At 47.4% G+C, this 21,300-nt stretch overlaps 1 protein-coding gene across 18 annotated transcripts in view; it reads left to right on the forward strand.

Moving 5' to 3' along the window:
- FGFR2 (fibroblast growth factor receptor 2) overlaps positions 1-21,300 on the forward strand; it is a 99,723-nt gene that overhangs the window by 43,688 nt on the left and 34,735 nt on the right. For all 18 annotated transcript variants that reach the window (XM_081823362.1, XM_081823357.1, XM_081823360.1 and 15 more), the window contains 2 exons: positions 5,336-5,459; positions 21,013-21,203. In XM_081823362.1, coding sequence (XP_081679488.1) covers positions 5,336-5,459; positions 21,013-21,203 — 315 coding nt within the window. The remainder of the gene's footprint in view (positions 1-5,335; positions 5,460-21,012; positions 21,204-21,300) is intronic.

Raw genomic sequence — 21,300 nt, forward strand, 5'->3', positions numbered from 1 at the left:
GCTAGGTCATCTGATGATTCTTCATTCAGCTTTTTGAGGAAGGTCATAAGATTTTTAAAGAGTGAAATTCGAAAGGCAGTGACCCTGCTGTCAGTCGGCCCCCAGAGTGCCTTTCTGAGCCCCTTGCAGCGTCTTGAGGACAGCCTTGCATTTTCTAATTTTCTCCTCCCTGCCCTGGGAGATCCATGCACTGTTCACGGACTGGAGGGAAAGAGTTGCTGAAGTTGCGTGCTAGGTGGGATCAGAGCTTGCCTCGCCCTGTTCTCTGGACACCTCCTGAAAAGCAAACTTCAGGACTTATTAATCAGGCATTTGCCTCCACATCTGCGTGGTGATAAGCAGCAGTGAGGGCCACAGCCCTTGACACGTGGAAGCTCAGTTTGTGCACACCTCCAGAGGCCTGGCTCAGAGACCCAAGGAACCTGCCGGAAAAGGGGGTCTGGCATGGGATAGTAAGGCTCTGTGCATCCTAATGACAATTGGCTTACGGTGAGTTGTAGTTCATGGGCTGCCTTTGTGAAGGCCAGGGTTCAAAGGGATTGCTGCCTTTCCCCATAAACTGGGCCCTGCTATGGGTGGAAGGAAGCGTTGGGGGTATTTGCCATCACATGGACACAGTATTCATTGACTTGACATAGAGCAAAACTTTCCATCCAGCTTCTGGTTGTTTATTCTGCTTGTTATCGAACACCTAGCTATTTGGAAATGTCCAGACTTTTTTTTTTTTTTTTTTTGCAATGTGGAAACCAAACATCCAGGTGACAGCCTGGATCTCTGGCCTTTCACCTTTCCCGTAGGTGTTTCGGTATCGTTAACAGACTAAATCTACATTCCCAGTTGTCACCTGAAGATAGCTGCGGCTTTAAACATGCACCTTGGAAGACCTAGGTAGCAGAGGAATTCTGAAAAAACCTGTCTGGGCCATCTTTTGTCTTTGTGACCAGGGGCATGGAATGTTTGTGGAATCCACTTTTTTGTATTAGGAGTAAAAGAGTTTAGGCCATTAGCTTCAATCTGCTTTGTTTCAGTATGGAAATGTTATTTTTACAAGTCTTCAGCGAACATAGTTTTGAAGCCTCATGCTCTCTAATTCTGTTCCTTGGCAGACGAAAAATAATGATGAATTCCACAAAGATTTGGCCACGGGCAGGAATAAGAAGAAAGGATTGTGCGTGTGTCTGCCGGTGCAGGATTTCTGTCCTCCCCAGCGCTGTCGCTCAGGCTGCCAGAGACTTACAGCCGCGGTGGTTTTGCAACAGAGCAGCTACCACTGAAGGGGGAGGCGGGGGGAGCGGTTTTATTTCACTTTGTGGGTCAAATGTCTGCGATTTCGGTTTAAATTTGAAAAGCGAAAATGAGAAAAAAGTCAGCAACGTGCATAGCTCCACTTAATTGTACAAAATGTACAGCTAACAATTTAGTACCTTTTCATTCTGATTTTAGCTGTGTTTGTACAGTCGTGCTTATAGGTTTATAGGTTCAGGGCTGTAGTGTAGGCACTTATAGGGTTGTATGCGCGTGCGTGTGTATTTCTGTGCAATGGAATCCTGAGTATACATAGTTTTATCCCACCTACTTTTTTTCCCCCCTATTTATCAGTAACTGTTCATGATATCTTACCTGGTCCAAACTTAAGAATACCTCATTCTTTTTAGTGACCATATGCTATTTTGTTGGAATGAATTAACTATACGTTAGTTCATATAGGATGAACTGTGTATTATTAATGACTCTCTTCCTGATGGATTCAGTTTTGCTGTTACGAACGGTGCTCGAAGCAACAGTCTTGTTCGTGTGCCTTGAAGTCATCCTGCTGTTTTCTGTGTAGGCTAGATTTCTAGAAGTGGAATTAACTGGGTAAAAAGAAAAAACTGTGCTGCTAATTTTAATAGGCGCTGCCAGATTATTTTACAGAAAGGTTTTTCTCCATATTCCTGTTCTCAGTTTGAGCCTCTCTTTCCCTCCAGCCTCACTAAGTACTCCGTGAGGTGGCTCTTCCTAATTTTTGTTAATCAGCTGGCGAATAACAGTGTCTCGTTATTGTTTTAATTTGCATTTCCCTGATTGTTAATGAGGTTAAGCATCTTTTCATATGTTTTTTGGGTATTTACATTCCCTTTTCTGTGAAAGTAGAGATGTACATTTGATCTAACTGGCAGAAGAATGATAGCTCTAAAAAGATGAGGAATATTAGAAAAACACGGTGAAGAGGACATCTGACATTTTTGTTGGAGGGGTAGTGTCTTTAGGTTGACCCTGAATCGGGGTATAGAATTGAAGTGCTTAGAAAAGAAACACAAAAGTCTTTGTGCCTTTGCTCCCCATCTTGGTAGAGTTACTGTTTGTCCTCTCTCAGCTTGTCATTAAGCAACCACTAATTAATGGTAGGATATCCCCTGTGAAAGTGTCAGACGTTCCCACTTTCGGCAGCTTCTAAGGGCGTCCCTTTGGAAAATGCCACAGCTCATAAAATTTGGGATTGGTGGTATGTCAAGGAATCAAATACTGGAGCAATGGTGTAAGAAAATAAAAATTAACCGCCCTGCATGGGGCACTATTGATTGAGTACCAAGGTCTCGGAAAGGGCAGAAGCACCTTGTCTGGTCAATGTGTTTCTCATTGTGAAAGCATTTGATAAATGTTAACTTGTTAATATTTGTCGTGCATCTCCAGGAAGTAAATATTCAGGGAGCACATGCTCTTGAAGAGGGATCTTACGTGGAATGCCATAGCCCCGACGAGAGACTGGATCTGACCATATGCCCAGGGGTTAAAAACGGCAGTGGTATGCCGAGCTGCATATGCCAAGATTTAATGTCTTGGGCAGAGGCAGACGATGCCCTCCCTGTGCAGTTCAGGTTCAGCTCCATTTGGAATGTGCTGTGTGCCAAATCTGGATCCAGGCCCAAGAAAGACATTGACAGTTTGGACGGGGTCCAGAGACAGGCACTAGTCATGATTAAGGGCTTATGGGCATGACATTTGAGCGGGGGCTCAAAGAACTGAATATTTACAGCAGGGCTAAATGCTGGATTACGTGGCTTGGTGACGTTAGGGCCTGTGGCTTCATCCCCAAGTTACCCTCCGTGTGATTAGTCCTTCAGAGTCCAGGAAAGTCCCATTTCTGATACCCCCTGAGAGCTTGGGGAGAGGGAGGGTCTCCGTGTGGGCCCATCTGCCTCACGTTAAGTCAAGGAGTTAGTACTGGAGTCGTCCATGCTCTTTAGCACACAGCTCCAGGGTTAACACCCAGGGGGCCAGGATTTCGGTAGAGCATTCTCATTGCCCTGGAAAACTTAGCAACCGCCTCTTCTCCTTCATAGCGTTCCTTCTATACACCGTGCATGGAAGGCCTATCCCTCCTAAGAGGATACCTAGCCTCTTGCTTGGGTTCTCCTGTAAGTCTATGGCCCAGCCAAGAGCAGAAGGCAGGTCTTCTCCAGTGGAGGAGACAGACTCTCTCCACTGGGGTCCGATGCCATCAGATTCATTTTACCGCCAGACTCTTCGCCTGGGACAGTGAGAATGAATATCCCCTCGTCAGCTCCATGACAGTAGATTGAAAGAGTCTTCAGGGTTATACAGGGGAGTTGGTGAGAGGGCAGCAGCTAGGACAGAGGCACTGTCTGCCCAGAACTCACTCTTACTTCAGGGCTTGTACTTGGTGAGGAAGAGTCCAGCCCTCACCCGCGGGATCCTGCATAAGACTGTCCGTGATGAGCAGTGGGCTCGTTTTTGAACTCCGCATCAGTAGCTGCTCTCAGAGAGTGGCTTGCAACAAAGCTCAGCATCTGATGTGACACACGTTGGGTGGGAACAGACTCTGATAGCCTCTTACCTCTGTTGGCGCTGCTTTTCAAAGCGGACAGCTGCTCTGCCCTCCTGTTTTTATAATGGAGCATTCATGAGATGATTTTCTTTATTCTGTAGTTCCTTGACTCACTCGTGTGCTTGCAGAGGCTCTGCGGGTATTATCGGTTTTTTGTGTGATTAAGGCAGAAAACACTTGCAGTGCTCAGGGAATCATTCAGAAGGTCAGTTGAAATTCCTGAAATCATAGTTAAGACTGGTAGGGCCCTGGCTTTTTATTTATTTATTTTTTCTCCATGTCTTTAGAGTGCCTGGCCCAGAATACCTTTACAACATGATTTGGATTTGGAGAAAAAGGTTAAAGCCTTGAACCTGCAAGATAAAATCTGCATTTTATAAAAAAGATTTTATTTATTTGACACAGAGAGAGAGAGAGAGAGAGAGAGAGAGAGAGAGATGGAGAGCATAAGCAGGGGGAGGGGCAGAGGGAGAGGGAGGAGCAGGCTCCCGCCAAGCAGGGAGCCCGATGTGGGATTCTGTCCCAGGACCCTGGGATCATGACCTGAGCCAAAGGCAGACACTTAACCGACTGAGCCATCCAGGCGCCCCAATAAAATCTGTGTTTTGGTCTTAGTAAGGAAAAGTCATGCTTGCTTGAAAGTTTGAGTCGATGAAAATATTTTAAAAGCAAGGTGGGAATGTTAGAGTCTAGTCTCTTTGCATGTTGACAGAACTGTGGGTAGGAATCACAGTAGCTTATTTTCACATGTGCTGCTTATCTTTGAAAAGTCTCAAGGAGTTTGTAAGCAGATGGATATGCAACTTAGGTTTCCTGAGGATTCATTGCTCCCATATTTGGAATTCTGGGTATGTCTCTCAGGAGTATGTAGCATCTATTTGGCCTCTGCCAGAGATGGGGGCGGGCAGACATGTGTTCCCAGTTGAAACCTCTTGAGACTTCCAGACAGCATCTGAGGGCCGTGGGGAAAGAAACTGGAAGGCTCCAGGAACAATGGAGAATCTAGCTTGTGGGCTCCTCGGGAGAATCGCATTAGCTAAGGAGGGATGGAGTGCTCAGAGCAGTGCCTGGCATATAGTAAGTGCGCATTGGCGTTGGCCCTAAATGGTCCATGGGTGCCGTGGGGCCTGAGGGTTCCTAGTGCATGAGCAGCCTTTCAGCCCCTCTGCTCTGGGGCACCGATAGGGTCGCAGGCTAATGTGCAGGTTCCCCCGGCCATTTGGTAGCTCCTGGAGGAACCTTCACACCACGACAGTGACAGACCCACCCCGCACACTTGCAGATCTGAACACGTCCATATTCCCGTTGCTAGACATTCACCTTGATGGTAATGATCGTTTTCATTTGTCTCCATTCTGAGTCCTTACTATGAGGGAAATATAGAATTCAGGTGATTCTTCTCTACCTTCCTTGTCTCCCTCAACTTCTTTCTAAATCAAGAAAGCAAAGTGCCTGGTATTCTGTGCTAAGATTGTTAAATAAGCACCTTTACTTTGACCTTTTCAGGTGCGAAACCAGCATTGGAGCCTTATTATGGAGAGCGTGGTCCCGTCCGACAAAGGAAATTACACCTGTGTGGTAGAGAACGAGTACGGCTCCATCAATCACACATACCACCTCGATGTTGTTGGTGAGTGTGCTTCTTGCCATCATGACATCATGAAAATGAGTCCCGTTTCTCCCCATGGTTTAGGGAGAGTTGGTGCATTCTCCTTCTTTCTAAATACACACTGTCGTTGGAGAAGGGTTCTTCTATCATTTGACAGTGTGCTGTTTCCTGATGAGCCATGTTTTACATATTTTGTGTGATCCTCTTGGTTCCCTTGCATCTTGTGCAAAATGGACATAGTAGGAAAGGTGCTGACATTCTGGAAGCTGAGATTACTTTGAAGAATGTTAGTGTGTTCAGGGAAAGGGTACAGATACGCTCTAGGAGGACTTTTAAAGTTTTATTTATTTTAGAGAGAGAGCAAGAGCGAGTGCAGGAGGTGGAAGGGCAGAGGGAGAGAGAGGATCTTGAGCAGACTCCATGCTGAGTGTGGAGCCCAGTGTAGGGCTCGATGCCAGGACCCTGACATCACGACCTGAGCTGAAACCAAGAGTCGGATGCTTAACCGACTGAGCCACCTAGGTGCCCCTAGAATTTTGTTTTTAAAAGAGAGGCACAGGATCTAAAGAAGGGCAATTGTATTATGCCGGCTGAAGAGTAAAGGAAAAGGTATGACGATGAGTGAGCTGATAGCTGGCTGGGGCAGGTCAGGGTCAAGGTGCCCTTCACTTGCATCAGGAGAAAGTCATTCGGTATTGTAGGTTCAGCGTTTGTTCCTAGAAACAATTTCTTCTGTGAAGAGGGAACTGTGTATGGGCTTGTAAATCTCTGAAGTGCTCAGATAGGTAGGCTGTTTTAATTAAATATCTTAAGACCATGAGCCTGTTGTCCTGGAACTCAAATTTCTTCCCGTCTTGCCTGTTGTGATGGGTTGTGTTGTAACTGATGAGGAAATAGGGTTTCTCTGTCTTGTTGGAGGATTGGAGATGCCGAGGATGTGTGTCATTGCTGCAGGGATGGTGGGCTAAGATCTTTTCTTTGTGTGATCCATCTTTTCTCTGTCTTGTCATCTACCTGGACTCTCAGGATCACCACCTGGCCTGAGTCCTGGCTGAGGGTCAGCTAACCAGTTTGCCCTTCTCCTGTGGATTGCTGGCTCCTGCAAAAGGTCTTAACTCCAGGCTCTCTGATGGATTTTGCCTTAAAGTGACCCTGTGTAACTCCACAGACTCATGCCCACCCTCTGTGTCTATGAACAAAGGCTTTCCCCCATCATTTCCTATGCATGTGTCCCTGGTATTATTTCATGTGTGGGCATTTCTTCTCCTTTAAGAAACTAGAAACTCTTTGAAGAAAGGCTCCGTAGCAATTTGAATTGCCCAAAGAACCATGAGAACACCTTCCACAAGCTTGATTAACCAAATTACATAGATTTTGGTTTTTAGGTTAACTGAAAATGAAACAGAAAACCATTTTGATTTTCTATCAAATTAAAATAAATCCATAAGAAACTCTGCCTTAGCATGAGATAGTGTTTATTTCCACATGTATGTTAGAATTCAGTGAAAAAAAGTATTTGTGACATTTTATCTTTATTATTCAGAAGCCTTAATGTGAAATTTGGTAGCTTTTACATAATGTAGATCCTGTGGACATTCATAAGAGACTGAGTTTCAGAACCCTCTTTTCTCACAGAGATATTTGGGGGAGGTTTTTTAGTGGGAATTACCATGTACGGATATTTTATAGATCAAACAGAAAGAAGTAACACTCAAATATGAGAAGAGAGTGGTGAACATTTATTTTGGGATTGATGCGCCATAAATCTATTGATTAAGCACGCAACGTGGAGTTCACGTTGGGCCTCCCATCTCCTGAATTTGACATGAGAGTGTTTCTATTTAAGGAAAGAAAGATTTGGGGCTAAAAGTTCTTCAGTACTTAATTTTGAAACTAAGTAGTTGCGTGAATAAAGTAATTGTGTTGTAGCAGTCCATGGGGGATTCTGGCTTTGCGTAGGTCCACAGATTGCTCACTGGGATTGGCTGGGGACCCGTCTAGGAATCAGGAGTCAGCTTGGCCACCTCAGCCCTGGGCTCTCTCGCTCCTAGCAGGTTTTAGGTTGAGTTGTTATGTAAAACATTCAAAAGCCCCTCACCCCACCTCTCCTTTGAGCTTTCTGGCAGCTCGTCTCTGTGAAGCCCTGCGATCTCTCTTACAGTTTAGGGCTGGATTTGAATTGGGCTGCTGAATAATGGAATTGTGCTGTCTAATGTTAATCCCCTGGCAATCAGTCTTGTTGAAAAGAGCGTATGATTCAGTGGTGTAATGTAGAGGGAGCATAGAGCGTATGGAGTAATGCAGAGAAAGGCCTGATTATGTCACAAATTTGGGAGATTGCCCAGCCAGACGTGGGCCAATAATGACACAATGCTGGTTGGGAATATCCATTAAAGCTCAACCCCTAATAATTTTCCAAGCCTTGAACCTTCTTTATAAATAGAAGCCAAAAGTCAGTGGAGTATAAGACATTTTCAGGAAAGATGGAGGTGTGAAATACTCTCATCTTTGCTCAAAACCCCAGTAATTGCTTTGAGAAGCACTAATAAAGTAAGAATTGAGTCAGCTCGAGAGTCTCATGTAGACTTACGGGGTTGGCAGGCGGGCGTTCTGAACATCTCAGCAAGAGGCAACAAAAGGGATTCAGGCTTGAACAACGATTTTCTGGTGGCCCACAGTCCAAGTGTAATATACCGCCACGTGATGATAAGCTTCCCAGCTACAGCTGCGTCTCAGAAAAATCGGAGACTCTGTCCCAGTGAAAGTGAAGTCCTGTCCTCATTCACATTCTTCGAGGGTTTATTTTTGTTGCTATGATACATAGGTTTGCAGTTCAGATACTACGAAGCATCAAAATGGGCAAGATCTTTTTATTGAAATGCTTCCTCGGAAAGGCATTCCCATAAGCACTTTCACGTAAAAGCCGTGTAATTTAAGTGACATTCTTGTGTTCTGGAATTAAACAGCCAGCCATTGTTGTGTGTGAGGGAAATGCTCTCGTGTATGGGAGCCCTTTTAGGAGGCTTGCTTGATCCTCATTAAAATTGACACCATTACTTTTCAGCCATTTACTTGCGAGGGAAAATTAGCGCGAAGCTCCGCATCTCGGTAATTGTGACTCTCGGAAACCAGGCTCCCCTCACAGGGCTGGCTCCGGGAGGTGACGGGTCTTGGCCCTCATTCATCAGCGAAATGAGGCTGAAGCACCGGGTTCTGACGGCCCTGCCTCCAAGAAGACACAACCTAGGACAGATCCCGTGACCTTGGGTTTCGCAGCCCTTGTGTGTGCGAATGAAGGAGCCGAGACCCATTTACGTCCGCGAAAGGCAGCCTGGTGGTGTGGAGAGAGCAGCAGGGCCCCGAGGGAGTTGTCACAAGTCCCTTAGCCTTTCCTGAGCCTCTCCGGCCTCATCGGGGGAGTTGGAATGATGGTACCTGCTCATTCCCGTGATGGTAGTGTCCGTTTCCTAGGGGCTGCTGTGACGAGCACAAACTGGATGGCTTAGCACAACGGAAGGTGATTCCATCTCCGTTCTGGAAGCCGGAGATTTGAAGTCAGGGTGTCAGCGGGGTTGGTTCCTTCTAGAGACTCTGAGGGGGCATCAGTTTCACGCCTCTCCCCAGCTTCTGGTGGCTGCTGGCCGCCCTCGGCTTGTGGACATGTCATTCTCGTCTCGGCCTCTGTCTTCCTGTGGCCTTCGTCTCTGCGTCTCAGATCTCCCCCTGTGTGTCGTCTACAGGGACTCCTGTCGTTGGCTTGAGGGCCTGCCCTCCATCCAGGATGGTCTCATCTCAAGATCCTTAACTTAATTAGAAAGATCTTGTTTCCAAATAGGGCCACATTCATAGGTTCCAGGGGTGAGGACATGGACTTATCTTTTTTTGGGGGGGCCAAGTTCAACCCACTACAGTGGTTATGAGGAATCTGTTTGGGTTAACAGATAAAAACAAAAACAAAACCCCCCCCACCAAATTGGCATCACGTGGCCAGCAACAAATGCTGGTTTTCTTCCTTCAAACCTGGACTTTCTGGAGAGTTAGAGGGCATTTTTATTTATTTTTATTTTTTTAAAAGATTTTATTTATTTGAGGGAGAGAGAGCATGAGAGAGAGCAGAGGGAGAGGGAGAAGCAGGCTGAGTGGGGAGTCTGACGCGGGGCTCGATCCCAGGACCCTGTGATCATGACCTGAGCCGAAGGCAGACGTTTAACTGACTGAGCCACCCAGGCGCCCCTAGAAGGCATTTTTAATAGCTTTCATTAGACTCCATCAGAAGTTTTATTAAATAAACTGAATGCCATGTTGGGACCCACAGAAGGGGCCAGTGTCTGCCGTTCACGTGTCCTGCTGGGTTTATATCTTTGGTTAATGCAGTCGTCACGGCTGTCCCAGGACTGGTCCATTTGCAGGATAGGATCGTGGTGTTTGAGAGCTCCAAGTTCCTGAAGGTCGCGTCCACCCTCACCTCCCACCCTGCTGATAGTTGAGGCGATGCGGGATTTATTTGCCAAGTACTTAAAAGAACACCAGAGCGGGGGCCTCCATCTGGGTGTTCTGGAAACCTAGATTAATGCTCCATGCACTGCACATGGGGGTCTCGGTTTTATGTGTCCCGTGGTGTGGACCAGCAGGGACCACTGCAAAACTCTGAAAAGGTGCTGCTGTTACCCCCGCCCCATGTTCAAAACAACGAAGTGAGAGAGAGAGAGAGAGAGATGAAAGTGTTTAATGGACCAGTTGGTCCTCCTCGCTCATAGAGTCCATCGGCTTTGATTTATGAACTTTTTCTCCCTTTGCATGTCCCAATTCTGCAATCCCAGAGACCATGAGATCTAAGTTTTGAGCTTTCCACATGGCGTTGGATACTTGCGGGGCAGAGTGCAGGGGAGGTTGGAAACAGTGCCTCTGGATTTGCTGAGGTCAGCCATGCCTTGTCATCTATCAGTCTGACTTTCTAGAGTTTTGTCCGCCCCTGGGACAAGAGCTGTAAGCTCCAGACAGGGTCTCAGTGGATGGTTGGGAGCCAGTCAATGGCCAAGCACACCTCTGGCTGGGTGGGGGTCACTCAGGCCTCCTCACCAGCCCTGACTTGCTTAGAGCGGCAGAGCAGAATGGTGCTGTCGACTAGTCCTTGACATAAATCTGCTCTAACTGGGCTCCAGACATGATGGGACGGAGCCTGAAAGCACGAAGGAATCTGTCCTGGTGCTAACCCCCCTCCGGTGTGTGTTCAGGAGGAATGAAGAGTCTTTTATTCCAGGCACTGACTGATAAGCGGCTGTGGGGTTGACACCTGGCACTGAGCTTTTGGCAGCCCATCCCCAGCAGGAGAAGGAGAAATTGCATAAATTGTTTACTGCTCGGGGTAGCCTCTGTCCTGGGAGGACAAAGCCTCCAGTGTGATCTCTGAGCAGAAGAGGGACTGAGGCAAGTGAGAGTCCCTCAAGCCACACTTTTCCAGGGTGAATTTTGGACTCTTTTTTTGGGGGGGGGGGTTGGAACAAAGGAGCATTTAAGTAAATGAAGAAGTAGTGGCCTCGTTAATTGGTTGGTTTCTTACTGAAACTCAAAATTGGGTTCATTCCTGCTCACTTGCTCCTCACGGAAGACCCCTGTCTGTCCTCGTTTCCATCACACCCGGGCTTCTAGACAAAGCTTTTGTTTCTCTGTCTGATGAGGGGTGGCTGTCATGGTAGGTAGCGTTAAACCACATGAAACCATACATCCAGAGAGTTTTAACGCCTTAAACACTTGACTCTCATGTTCAGGAGTTGCCACACTCGTGCATTTCCCTGGCATCCACCAGTCTCAGCTCCACAGAGCCCCTGGCGGTTCTGAACTTGAAGCATCTCAACCTAGAGGCTTCTTGGCCAGGCCCCATTTGATTTTCCATCTTCATCTTCTTGCTGCCAACTAATTCTTTCCTTTTCTTGCTCTGGCTTTAAGACTTGGTGTGTTTACCCTGATATTGGTCCTGCATGCCAGCTCTGGAGTGGTGAAATCGCACCCCGGGGGAGATAGAAACCCCCCCCCGCCCGTTGACAGTGGGTTGGGGTGCCACGCTCGGTCATAGGTCACAGCGAGCGCCTTAATAAGTAAGCTTGTTCAGTTACCATAGAATCCTGGAGCTGGGCAGGGTGGTGTAGGAAGCAAAGTCCTGCGCTGCTTTTGTGGCCCCAGAGCCATTTCCCCCTTTACTTCCCCACGAGGGCTACTGTGTCAACGCTCCCGGACTCCCCTGCTGCCTGGAGGCGCCCCTGGAGGTCCTTGTGGGAGTTACATGGTGGAGGGCTTCACATTCCATTTCCAGCTTGGGCAGCTCTGTGGCCGTGGAAGGCGTGGAACCTCTGACCCTCAGTTCCCTTGTCTGTAAAGCTGGGGCGGGGGGTGGGGTGGGGGGGGCAGAGCTTCTAAATAATAAAACCACGTGCTTGATTGTTAGTCACTATCCTTAAGTGGTCTCACACCTCCTCTTGGATCTGGAGGCACTCAGCGCAGCCCCAGTTAAAGGAGTGGTCTGTCCTCTTCGTTCCTCCAGGACAGAGATTTCAAAACTTCCTTTGAGCTACTGTTTAATGGGCTTTGGGTTACTACAGAGCAGATTTTTATACCTGTTTCACAACAGGGATTCTGGGGGGCAAAAGCTGGTCAGTGGGTAGCTATATCACTCCAAAGGTACTGACGGGCATATGAGTGCTTTCCCGCAGGACCAAGACCAGCCGGAAGTTAGTCCTTCCAGGCACCAGGCAGGTGGTGTCTTGTGTGCTCGCTGCCGAGGTGGGAGCAGGCGCAAGCCAGCGTGGATGGGGCATGTTAGGACTTCGCAGCGTCAGCATTTTTGCCGTGTTCTCTGCAAGCCATCAGTTGCCCTCTGCCCCATAGTTGAGGAAGGAAGCCTTATTGATTGCTTTAGATTCTGGCCGGGGTCCCGGCCGAGGTGGCTGGGGAGAAGGCTAGGCTAATATTTGATCTCTTGTCTCATCTTTGGCATTGAGTCTGTGGTGTGGGCAAAGAGGATGTGGAAGTGTCACAGAAAGTTACGGTCTTACAGCTTTTCGTAAGAAGATGGTCTCCTCACATACCTGGTGGTAGGATGGGTCGGGGCAGGGGTTGGGGAGAAAGCTGATGCTGTCCGAGCGTGGGTGAGTGGTCTCGGCATGAAGATCTAAGTGCACTGCTAGCAGTCACAGTGCCCAGGAATGGGCTAGAACTTCGTAAGAGCTCTGGCGGTGCGTGCCGAATTGGAATAATAGAAGAAAAGCAGTTTAACGGGTGACTTTGGTTTTTAAAGATTTTATTTATTTATTTGAGAGAGCGTGAGCAGGGGGAGGGGGAGGGGCAGGGGGAGAGGGAGAAGCAGATTCCCCGCTGAGCAGGGAGCCCGACGCGGGGCTCGATCCCAGGACCCCCAGGATCATAACCTGGGCCAAAGGCAGACGCTTAACCACTGAGCCACCCAGGCACCCCTAACGCGTGAGTTCTATTTGGAGTTTGGTTCTTAGCACGGTGAGTTCTCAAGCGAGTCCTCTTCAGAGCTTCTCTCCAAACACTTAATACAGCTTCGATTTCCAGTCACCTTTATAAACCAAAAGACCCCGGTTGGGAAGTATTAGGTCAACTGTCATTGAAGTGTCAATATAGAAATGCCATGAGCTTTCTTCACGTTTCAAATGATACCTCCACCAGAGCGCCTTTATGGCCGCCGCCTCCCTCAGGGACGGGGGTGGCAGTCAGTTGACTGAGACGCGGGCTCTGCCCTGTTGGAGTTCTCATGTCATATCTCATGTCTTCTGTGCTCAGAAGACCCCAAAACTGCTACAGTGGGATGATGATAGATAGGGACGGAGGTTTCTGGAAGTTGCTAGAACTACTTTTTCTTTCTTTCTCCCAGAGCGTCCCCCTCAGAGCGTTCTTTCACACATAAGTATACAGACCAAGTAAGTGTACAAATAAGTATACAAATCAACAGGTCAGACTGTGCACCAGACCTGTTTCCCCTCATATCAGGTTGAAAGTGCTATTTTGCAAGACAGGTATTGGATATTATTCCAGAAGGATCATTTGACAGTTGTGCCTTCTTTGAAAAAGGAAGTCCTCTTTTTTTTTTTGACAGAGTGCACTTGAGCAGGTTGGGGTTGGGTGAAGGGGCAGAGGAAGAGGGAGAGAGAATCTTTTGTGTTTGTTTTAAAGATTTTATTTATTTATTTATTTGAAAGAGAGAGAGAGACAGAATGAGAGAAGGAGAGTGAGAGAGAAGCAAGCTCCCCGCTGGGCAGGGAGCTCAACGTGGGGCTTGACCCCAGGGCCCTGGGATCGTGACCTGATCCGAAGACAGTTGCGTAACCAACTGAGCCACTCAGGCGCCCCAGGGAGAGAGAATCTTAAGCAGGCTCCACGCCCAGCACGGAGCCCAAAATGGGGCATGGGGCTCAGTCTCCCAACCCTGAGATCATGACCTGAGCCGAAATCAAGAGTCCGATGCTTAACTGACTGGGCCACCCAGGCACCCCAAGGAAGTCCTCATTTTATTGGGTTCAGTATACACTCTGGACTGGGCCTGAAAAGTAAAAGATTCAGTCCTTTGCATTTTACGTTTTGGCCAGTAGAAACAAGATCATTCTGTGTGTGAAACCATCAGCGAATGTTCAGTGGGGAGTAGGCTGGGTTGCAGGCTGGCTTGAGGCATCCCAGCAGGCTCAGACAGTGAGAAGTGGAGCCTCTCGTGAGCTGGGGGACTATCTGGACGCTTCTCTGTAGGTGACGCTGACAGCAAGGAGTATCGAGAATCACTTCTAGGTTCAGTGTCTGAGTTTGCCTCTAAGAAAACGAATAAGGTTTTATCATTTAACTTCTCATGTAGTTTGTACCAAAGGGAAGCATTTCTTGTTTGCTCAGATGGGCTGAAAGCTTTAACTTCTGCTTGAACCACCCCAGAAGCAAAATAAAGCTTCGAAGAGATTAGTGTGATAGATTTTTCTAGACTTCCTCTAGAATGAAGGCCTTTTCATGGTGGGAGTTGATTAACCTGTGAACATTATTTTTGTAGACCTCTTTCCATGTCTGTACATATCGATGATTTCATTCTTATTTGTGATCCGTATGCTCTTCTGTCACGGATAGTGTATAATTTATTTCATCATTCCCCCCCTGATTGGGTGTTTAGCTTGTTTTCCAGTTACAAAAGAGGCAAGTTTTGCACACACCTTTGTTGGCCACCTGGGTGACTCTTTTTCTGGGATGATTTCTAGAGCTGGACTAACTGGATCTCTTTGATGTCACTGAAACATCTCCAACCTAAAGAGCTTCATTTTGAGTGCTGCTGTCTTTGGGGGCTCCCCAGTGATTTGATTTTTAGGTTCTCTGCAAATCATTTGAGAGAAGGCATTCTGATTTGGAGTTCAGCAGAAAGGTATGTTTCATTCCGGGACTTTGAAAAAACATCTCCAGCATGCGCTTTCCATGGAGGAAACCCAGCTATGCAGACACCAGCTGATAATCTTACATTCCTGAAAGATGTTGCACCCCCTTTGGCGAGTGGTGGGGTGCTGAGGCTCTGCGATATGGCTCCCAGCATGACCGCTCTCAGCTGTGTTTACCCCAGCGCCGCTGGAGTGAGCCTGGGGAGACTGACGTCTGAGTTTTACATCAGCGTGAAAACCAAGCACAAGACAGGGAGGGCCCTTGTGCGGAGTCTTTGTGTCAGAACAGAGAAAAGCTCTCAGTAAACTCGACAAGGTAAATACACTTAACTAATTGAGAAGGCAGGTTTTCCATGACCCTAGAAATAGATCTTGTTCGCTCTTTGAGAGTAGTCGCCTTTGCCATGTCTCCCTTTAAAAAAAAAAAATGGTGGCTAAGTCTATATAGTCAATTTTGAATGTGCAATTTAATGGCATGAAATATACATTCATATGGTTCTGCAATGATCACCACCGTCTATCCCCAGAACTTTCCATCGCCCCGAAGCCATGTCTCTCTTTAACTAAAGGAAGGGCATTTTTGAAACTCACTTGGACATAACTTTGTGGTCACCTAAGAGTCTTCAGTTCTGGTTTAACTTTTGAAGGCACAGAGCTCAGGGTATCGTAAACATGTGGGGTGTAAGTAACACACTGCCCGGCTTCGGTAATTTGCTCAAGAAGACCTAAATTGACACCCAGCTGGTAGAAGCCACTCAGCCCCCAGCCACATAATGCAGTCAATGACATTAATTAGGGAAGGCACTTTGCCTTCACCTGCTTCGGTCTTCCCAGGCCGCCCCGCCCCGGCGAGCACTTCACTCCTCTCTCCACCTCATGGAGCAAGCACAAAGGAATCAGTGGTGTTTTGCTTCTAGCATTTCACATGGTGCAGCCTCCGTAAGTCACCGAGGGACTTTAGCACCAGAGGGGAGACCCTGTGGCTTTCCCCAAACAGGCCTGGTCTGGAGACTTTTTTGCGCTCTCTCTGCAGGAAAAATGTGTATGTTTTGGAGGAAGCTGGATCCCCACCCAGCCTGGTTCTGCAAGACTTTCAGGGTCAGATGTCCAGGCGGGTGGAAAATGAGGCTCAGCTAAGCTTGGGACAGAGAGAGAGAGAGAGAGCAACACACCAGTGACCTTCTACGAAAAGGCATTTTTCCTTTTTTTTAAGTTATTGTGGGTGCTCAGTACCCCAGGCCACTCCGTCTGTTCTAGAAGATGACAAGTCAGAATACCAGCTACCGGTACTTGGGCTCTTTCTAAAAGAGTCCAGTGTCTAAAAGAAAAGAGATCAGTTCTGCTGATCAATGCTGATTTCTAGAGGCTGGAGAAAAACGTAGGGAAAACAAAACTCAGAACCCAACTCGATCTCTCCTGACTGCGTTGAATGCATTAGGTAGAGTCTTGACAAGGCAATGAACTCATTCTACTAATTGTAATTAGTGTGAGGTCTTTGGCAGGTTATTGGGCTCCTCAGACTTCAGAGGGCTTTGATCGCCTCTTGCTAACTGGTTTAGTGCGTTTTTTAGGCAACAAAAGCAACCACTACCTACTCTTTAGAAAACAAGCGAGGCTGGGCTTTAGAAAAAGAATTCTCCGTTGTTTTCACTTGTCCTCCAAATCATGTAGAACGTTCTTTCTCTATTCAGCCCCTTGGAGTTGCTAAGAAACTGCCATTTAAGAGGAGGGGTAATTAAATTTTGATTTCAATTTAAGGACAGAGCCGGCAAGGTTCTCTACACTCCTTACATGAATGGGTGCCCCAGAGCAGGGGACGTGCTGTTTCCAGATCAATACTGGACACTGAGTGTGATTCGAGTCTCTGGGTGTTGTGCTGCCGAGAGAACAGCTTTGAAATGGTTCTTTGTGGCAAGCACTGCTGAACTTTTGGGGAGAAATACTCAGGAGACCAGTGTGTGCTGGGAAACCAGCAACCCTGGGCTTGATTAATTTATAGGTGTAATTTAAGAACCTGGTCTCCTTCTGATCCCCGGGATGCGTATTTACTGAGCCTGTAGACATGAGGCCTCTCTGCTCCGTGGACTTTTTTTACGGCCTTTGCTATGTCAGAGCAAAAGTTGTAGATCTCTTACGAGCCAAGCATATTATTATGTCCAGAGGAGGACTGGCATGTTATAAAGTTTCAGTGGTCAATTAACAAAGATTTATTCTTTGTCACTCAGGTATTTTCTTTTTCTCAATAATTACCTCTTGGAACGAAGCAGGCTGTTTTCCGCCTGTTCTTTCTGATTGTGACTCCCAGCGTCAGGGCCAGGACTTGGGAGGGTCAGTCTCGACATTCAGACTCGTAGCTGCTGGGCCTTCTGCTTGAGGAAAGTGGACTCACTTGGAGCTCTTGACAAAAGGGAGTGAGAGAGAGAGAGAGAGAGAGAGAACTTGTGGGGGAGAGCATGTATTTTTTAAAGCACTTCAGTCTGTGTTTACTACGCATCAATTTGGTGGAACCTCATTCCAGCCGGGCAGTTCCCCATCGGCAGCAGCCGCGCCCTCTGGGCTTCGTTCCCTTCTCTCTCAAGTTGGAATTCGCATAGAGGCCCGAGAGTCACTCCTTTAAAGGTGCGCGACCTGGTTCGGGTCTGCACACTGACCTTCTGCCACCTGTTGTGCTCAGAATGTGTATTTTCAAAATCGCGCTAAGGACACAGGTTGAGCTGTTCCTCAGCTTTTTGGTTTTCCTTATATTTATTTCACTGCCCCTGGAAAGAGAAAAATCTGTTTTCTGTAAGATCTGAGAGTTCAACATGCAGTAAGAGAACCTTGCCTAAAACTGTAAAACATTCCTGGTAGAGAGGCTGTGATTTTTATTATCCCATAGAAGACCGAGAGATGGGCCAGCTCTGAGTTGTAGTCCGTGACCCAGAGATAATTCATTGACTTCTTCTTTTTATATCGGCCTGTTGCCCAAAGCTTGGGAACCTGGGGGGTTTGCTCTGCCTGGGGCCTGGTGAGGTTCCAGGGAGAGCACATTAGCCCTTGGGGGGGGGTCCTTGTGCCCACCATCACTGCCTTGTTCCCGGGGCCCCTGGGGAGCTGGCCACAGAGGTCCCATCTCTGCGGGAGCTGCTGCCTGCACCCTGCTCTCGCCCCTGTGTTTCGGAAGTTAGAACAGGAGTTCTAACTTCTGTCATCCCCTTCCTGCTGATCCCTGTTCTTTCGGGTCTGACAGACACCAGGGAAGAGCGATCGCTGAAGGATTTGAGAAGAGGCACAGTTCGGGGGATGCCGGCATCCCGGGACCTTTCCCAAGATGTTTGGGGCCTGGTCTTTGACTTGTTTAAAGGCAGAGAATAAGGTTGCAAAGGAAATCAAAGCCTGATGTGGAGAATCGAAACATGAGGCCTACTGACTTTTTAAAAACATTTTAAATAACATTCTCTAAGGTTTCATTTTATACTGAAGGCAGCTGTAATAAGTTTTGGAAGACGGTGTAAGGTTTCGATTACAGAGAGATCCCGACTTGCAGTTTTTGTACCCAAAGTGAGAAGGGGCGGAGGTATGCGGGGGTGGTTAAGAGGTTATTTTGTATAAGGTGAGAAAATTTGAAAGGATACATTCAGGACTGCAAGCGGTAACATTTGGTACGCTGTAATTTGCAAATGCAATAACATTAAACCATTGCAAGGGCTTTTTTTTTTTTTTTTCCCCCCCTCTTGGTGAAAATAGTCCGGATAGCAATGGAATAACTTAATAACTGGAACGTAGCAGCACGTTGACCACAAGTAAAACAAGGCAGCGCCTCTGCAGCCGGCCCTGCCCGTGTTGCCCCAGTGACTACGTTCCCTGCTGAAAGCTGGCGCCGGCCAGAGAAGGCGGCCTTATGAAAGCACTCATTGTTCCCAGGGCATCATTATTTGGTATTACATGCACAATGTTTGCTTGTGAAACGATTTATTGGAAACAAGTATGTTTAAGAAGGAGAATTTGGTTTGAAATTCAGTTGATCTGGCTTATGACATTTAAGATTTTATAGGACCTTTGTTTCTAAGAATAAATATTTAGGTCCACTGTAAATATTTATCTTAAAACACACAAACACACGGACACAAAACTGGAAAACCGAGCCAGGGAATGAATGGATACCTAAAATGCACTTCTCTGCAGGAAAGGGTAAACCGCCTCAATATGAGGTATGTGTAAAGGAGCGGATTTTGTGAGCTTGGCTGGTAGTATCCAGCCCAGAGGAGTGTGTGTGTGTGTGTGTGTGTGTGTGTGTGTGTGTGTGTGTGTGTACACTTAACTCTGCTCTTCTCACGTGGATGGGGCTAGCCAGGATTAAACCAGCCCTGCCCCGTCCAGCTGCAAGCCGGGTGTTCGTGGCAGCTGCAAGCCGGAAGCCGGGTGTCCGTGGCATCCAGCTGGCTGCCACAGCTGACGGGGAGGCTGGCCGTGGCCCATCGCAGGGATGGAGTGTCCGCCGAAGGGTGAGGCTTTCTGGTTATGTTTGAAGGGATCCTAGCTTTGAGATTTTCTGCCCACAAAAGTAGGACTTCTGGGTTCTTTGCTCAGCCTGCAGGGTAATGTTGGGAAATGAATGACTTCTTTGGAGGCTCTGAAATCCTTATCTTTTTAATGTGAAAGTGTAGGTGTCTGTGAAGTGATGGAAGATTCTGGAATGAAATGTGTTAAGAGTAACCCACTAGCACTTTTTTTCTTTTCTTTATTATTATTATTATTATTATAAGTTTTTAAAGACCAACAGACTTGTGCAGTAAAATCAATTTGCACGTGGTTTGGCTTGTGTCCAACAAATTCCAGCAAATGATATTTTAATCTGAAAGGCTCAAATATAGAAGGGTTTAGATATCTGTCATTCTAATTTGCTATTTCCAATCCAGTGCACAGGGATACTCAGGTGTAGGGTGGAGGCGTCTTTGGTGTGTTGGGTTGGCTGGGATCTCCTTCTTTCCCTTGGCCATTTTTAAAGCTGGGAGTCTAGACAAAGACAGTGGTATCTACAGTGTGGGGAGACAGAGGGGGAGGCTGGCTTGTACGTGCAGGTACGTGGGGGTGGGATGATACGTTTGTGGATGGCTGGATGGATGATTGGGTATGTACTCTTGACCGAATTGTCACGTAGTAAGATGGCAGTCAGCCTGGGATTCTAGGGCCTTTGTGGACAGGATCACACAACGGGCTGGTCTGTTACCAGATTCTTGAGGACTCTTGCCTACAGTTTCTCGTATACCTTGACCTGGTTGCCTCTATATGATTTCTGTAGAGACCCCCTCTAAACGGGAGAGGAACTTTTCCAGGCATAAGATGTAGGGTGTCTTCTGTTGAGAACTTTTTGCCTAGAGAGAGAGGCAAGGCAAGTGAGGGCGGGGAGTGGTGGCTAGCATACCCTCTCTGGGGCTTCCTTGAACATGGCCTAGAACATCGCCAGGATTGGGGAACTGGTGTCTGTCTGTGTTTCTTTTGGTGCCACATCTGAAGAAGGAATGTCTGCTTGTGCGTCTAGCGTTTGGCAGATGGTAACAATATATATCGAGGTAATGAATGGATGGATGTTGAATAAAAGGAGTGAAGTCCAGAGTAGAGGGATGAACGCAATTGTTCATTCAGTCTGTTCATCACTCTGAGCTCCTGCTTTCGGTTTTTCTTTTCAAAATAAGAAATGGAGGTTTTCTCAGAGTGCCTTAGAGAATTTTCGGGAGACACTGTGTATGGGAGCCATTTTGGTGTTCAGGGTGACCTTAGGCTTGTCCCTTGCCTGTGGTGTTAAGCTTACGGTCAGAGTGAGTCTCCCGATATTATCCCAAGTGGGACAAGTGAAGAGGCCCCCATCCCCTGCCATTTGTCCTTTCAATTGTCAACATAAAATCTTTCCCCTTGTTCGGTAGGTGGCCACGGACAACCAATAACTTGAGCTATCAGAAGTTTCTTCTCTCTGTTTTCTAAATAAGTATTCTTTTTACAAGGGTTGCGCTCCAGCAGTCTCCTTTGAAGTCGGTTTTGTTATGCATTGGGCCGCAGTGTTATTTCAAAGGAGTCAGCCAGCAGACTTGAGGCCTTTTTGGCTTGTGTTCACGAACAGCCTTCTGGACACACAACGTATTTATTCGGTTCTCCCCCCTCCTCCCTCTCTCCCTCAGAGCGATCGCCACACCGGCCCATCCTCCAAGCTGGACTGCCAGCGAACGCCTCCACTGTGGTCGGAGGTGACGTGGAGTTTGTCTGCAAAGTTTACAGCGATGCCCAGCCCCACATTCAGTGGATCAAACATGTAGAAAAGAACGGCAGCAAATACGGGCCCGACGGGCTGCCTTACCTCAAGGTGCTGAAGGTGAGGACTTTCTGAATCTGAAGGGACCCACACCTGGGGTCTCTGTCGTGGACGTGGGGACAGGTTCTTTGATTTTCCGTTGGATCTGTTGGTCTTA

This window comes from Leptonychotes weddellii, chromosome 6 (genome assembly GCF_054177405.1).
Source record: "Leptonychotes weddellii isolate Sample4059 chromosome 6, ASM5417740v2, whole genome shotgun sequence".
NCBI classification, from domain to species: Eukaryota; Metazoa; Chordata; class Mammalia; order Carnivora; family Phocidae; genus Leptonychotes; species Leptonychotes weddellii.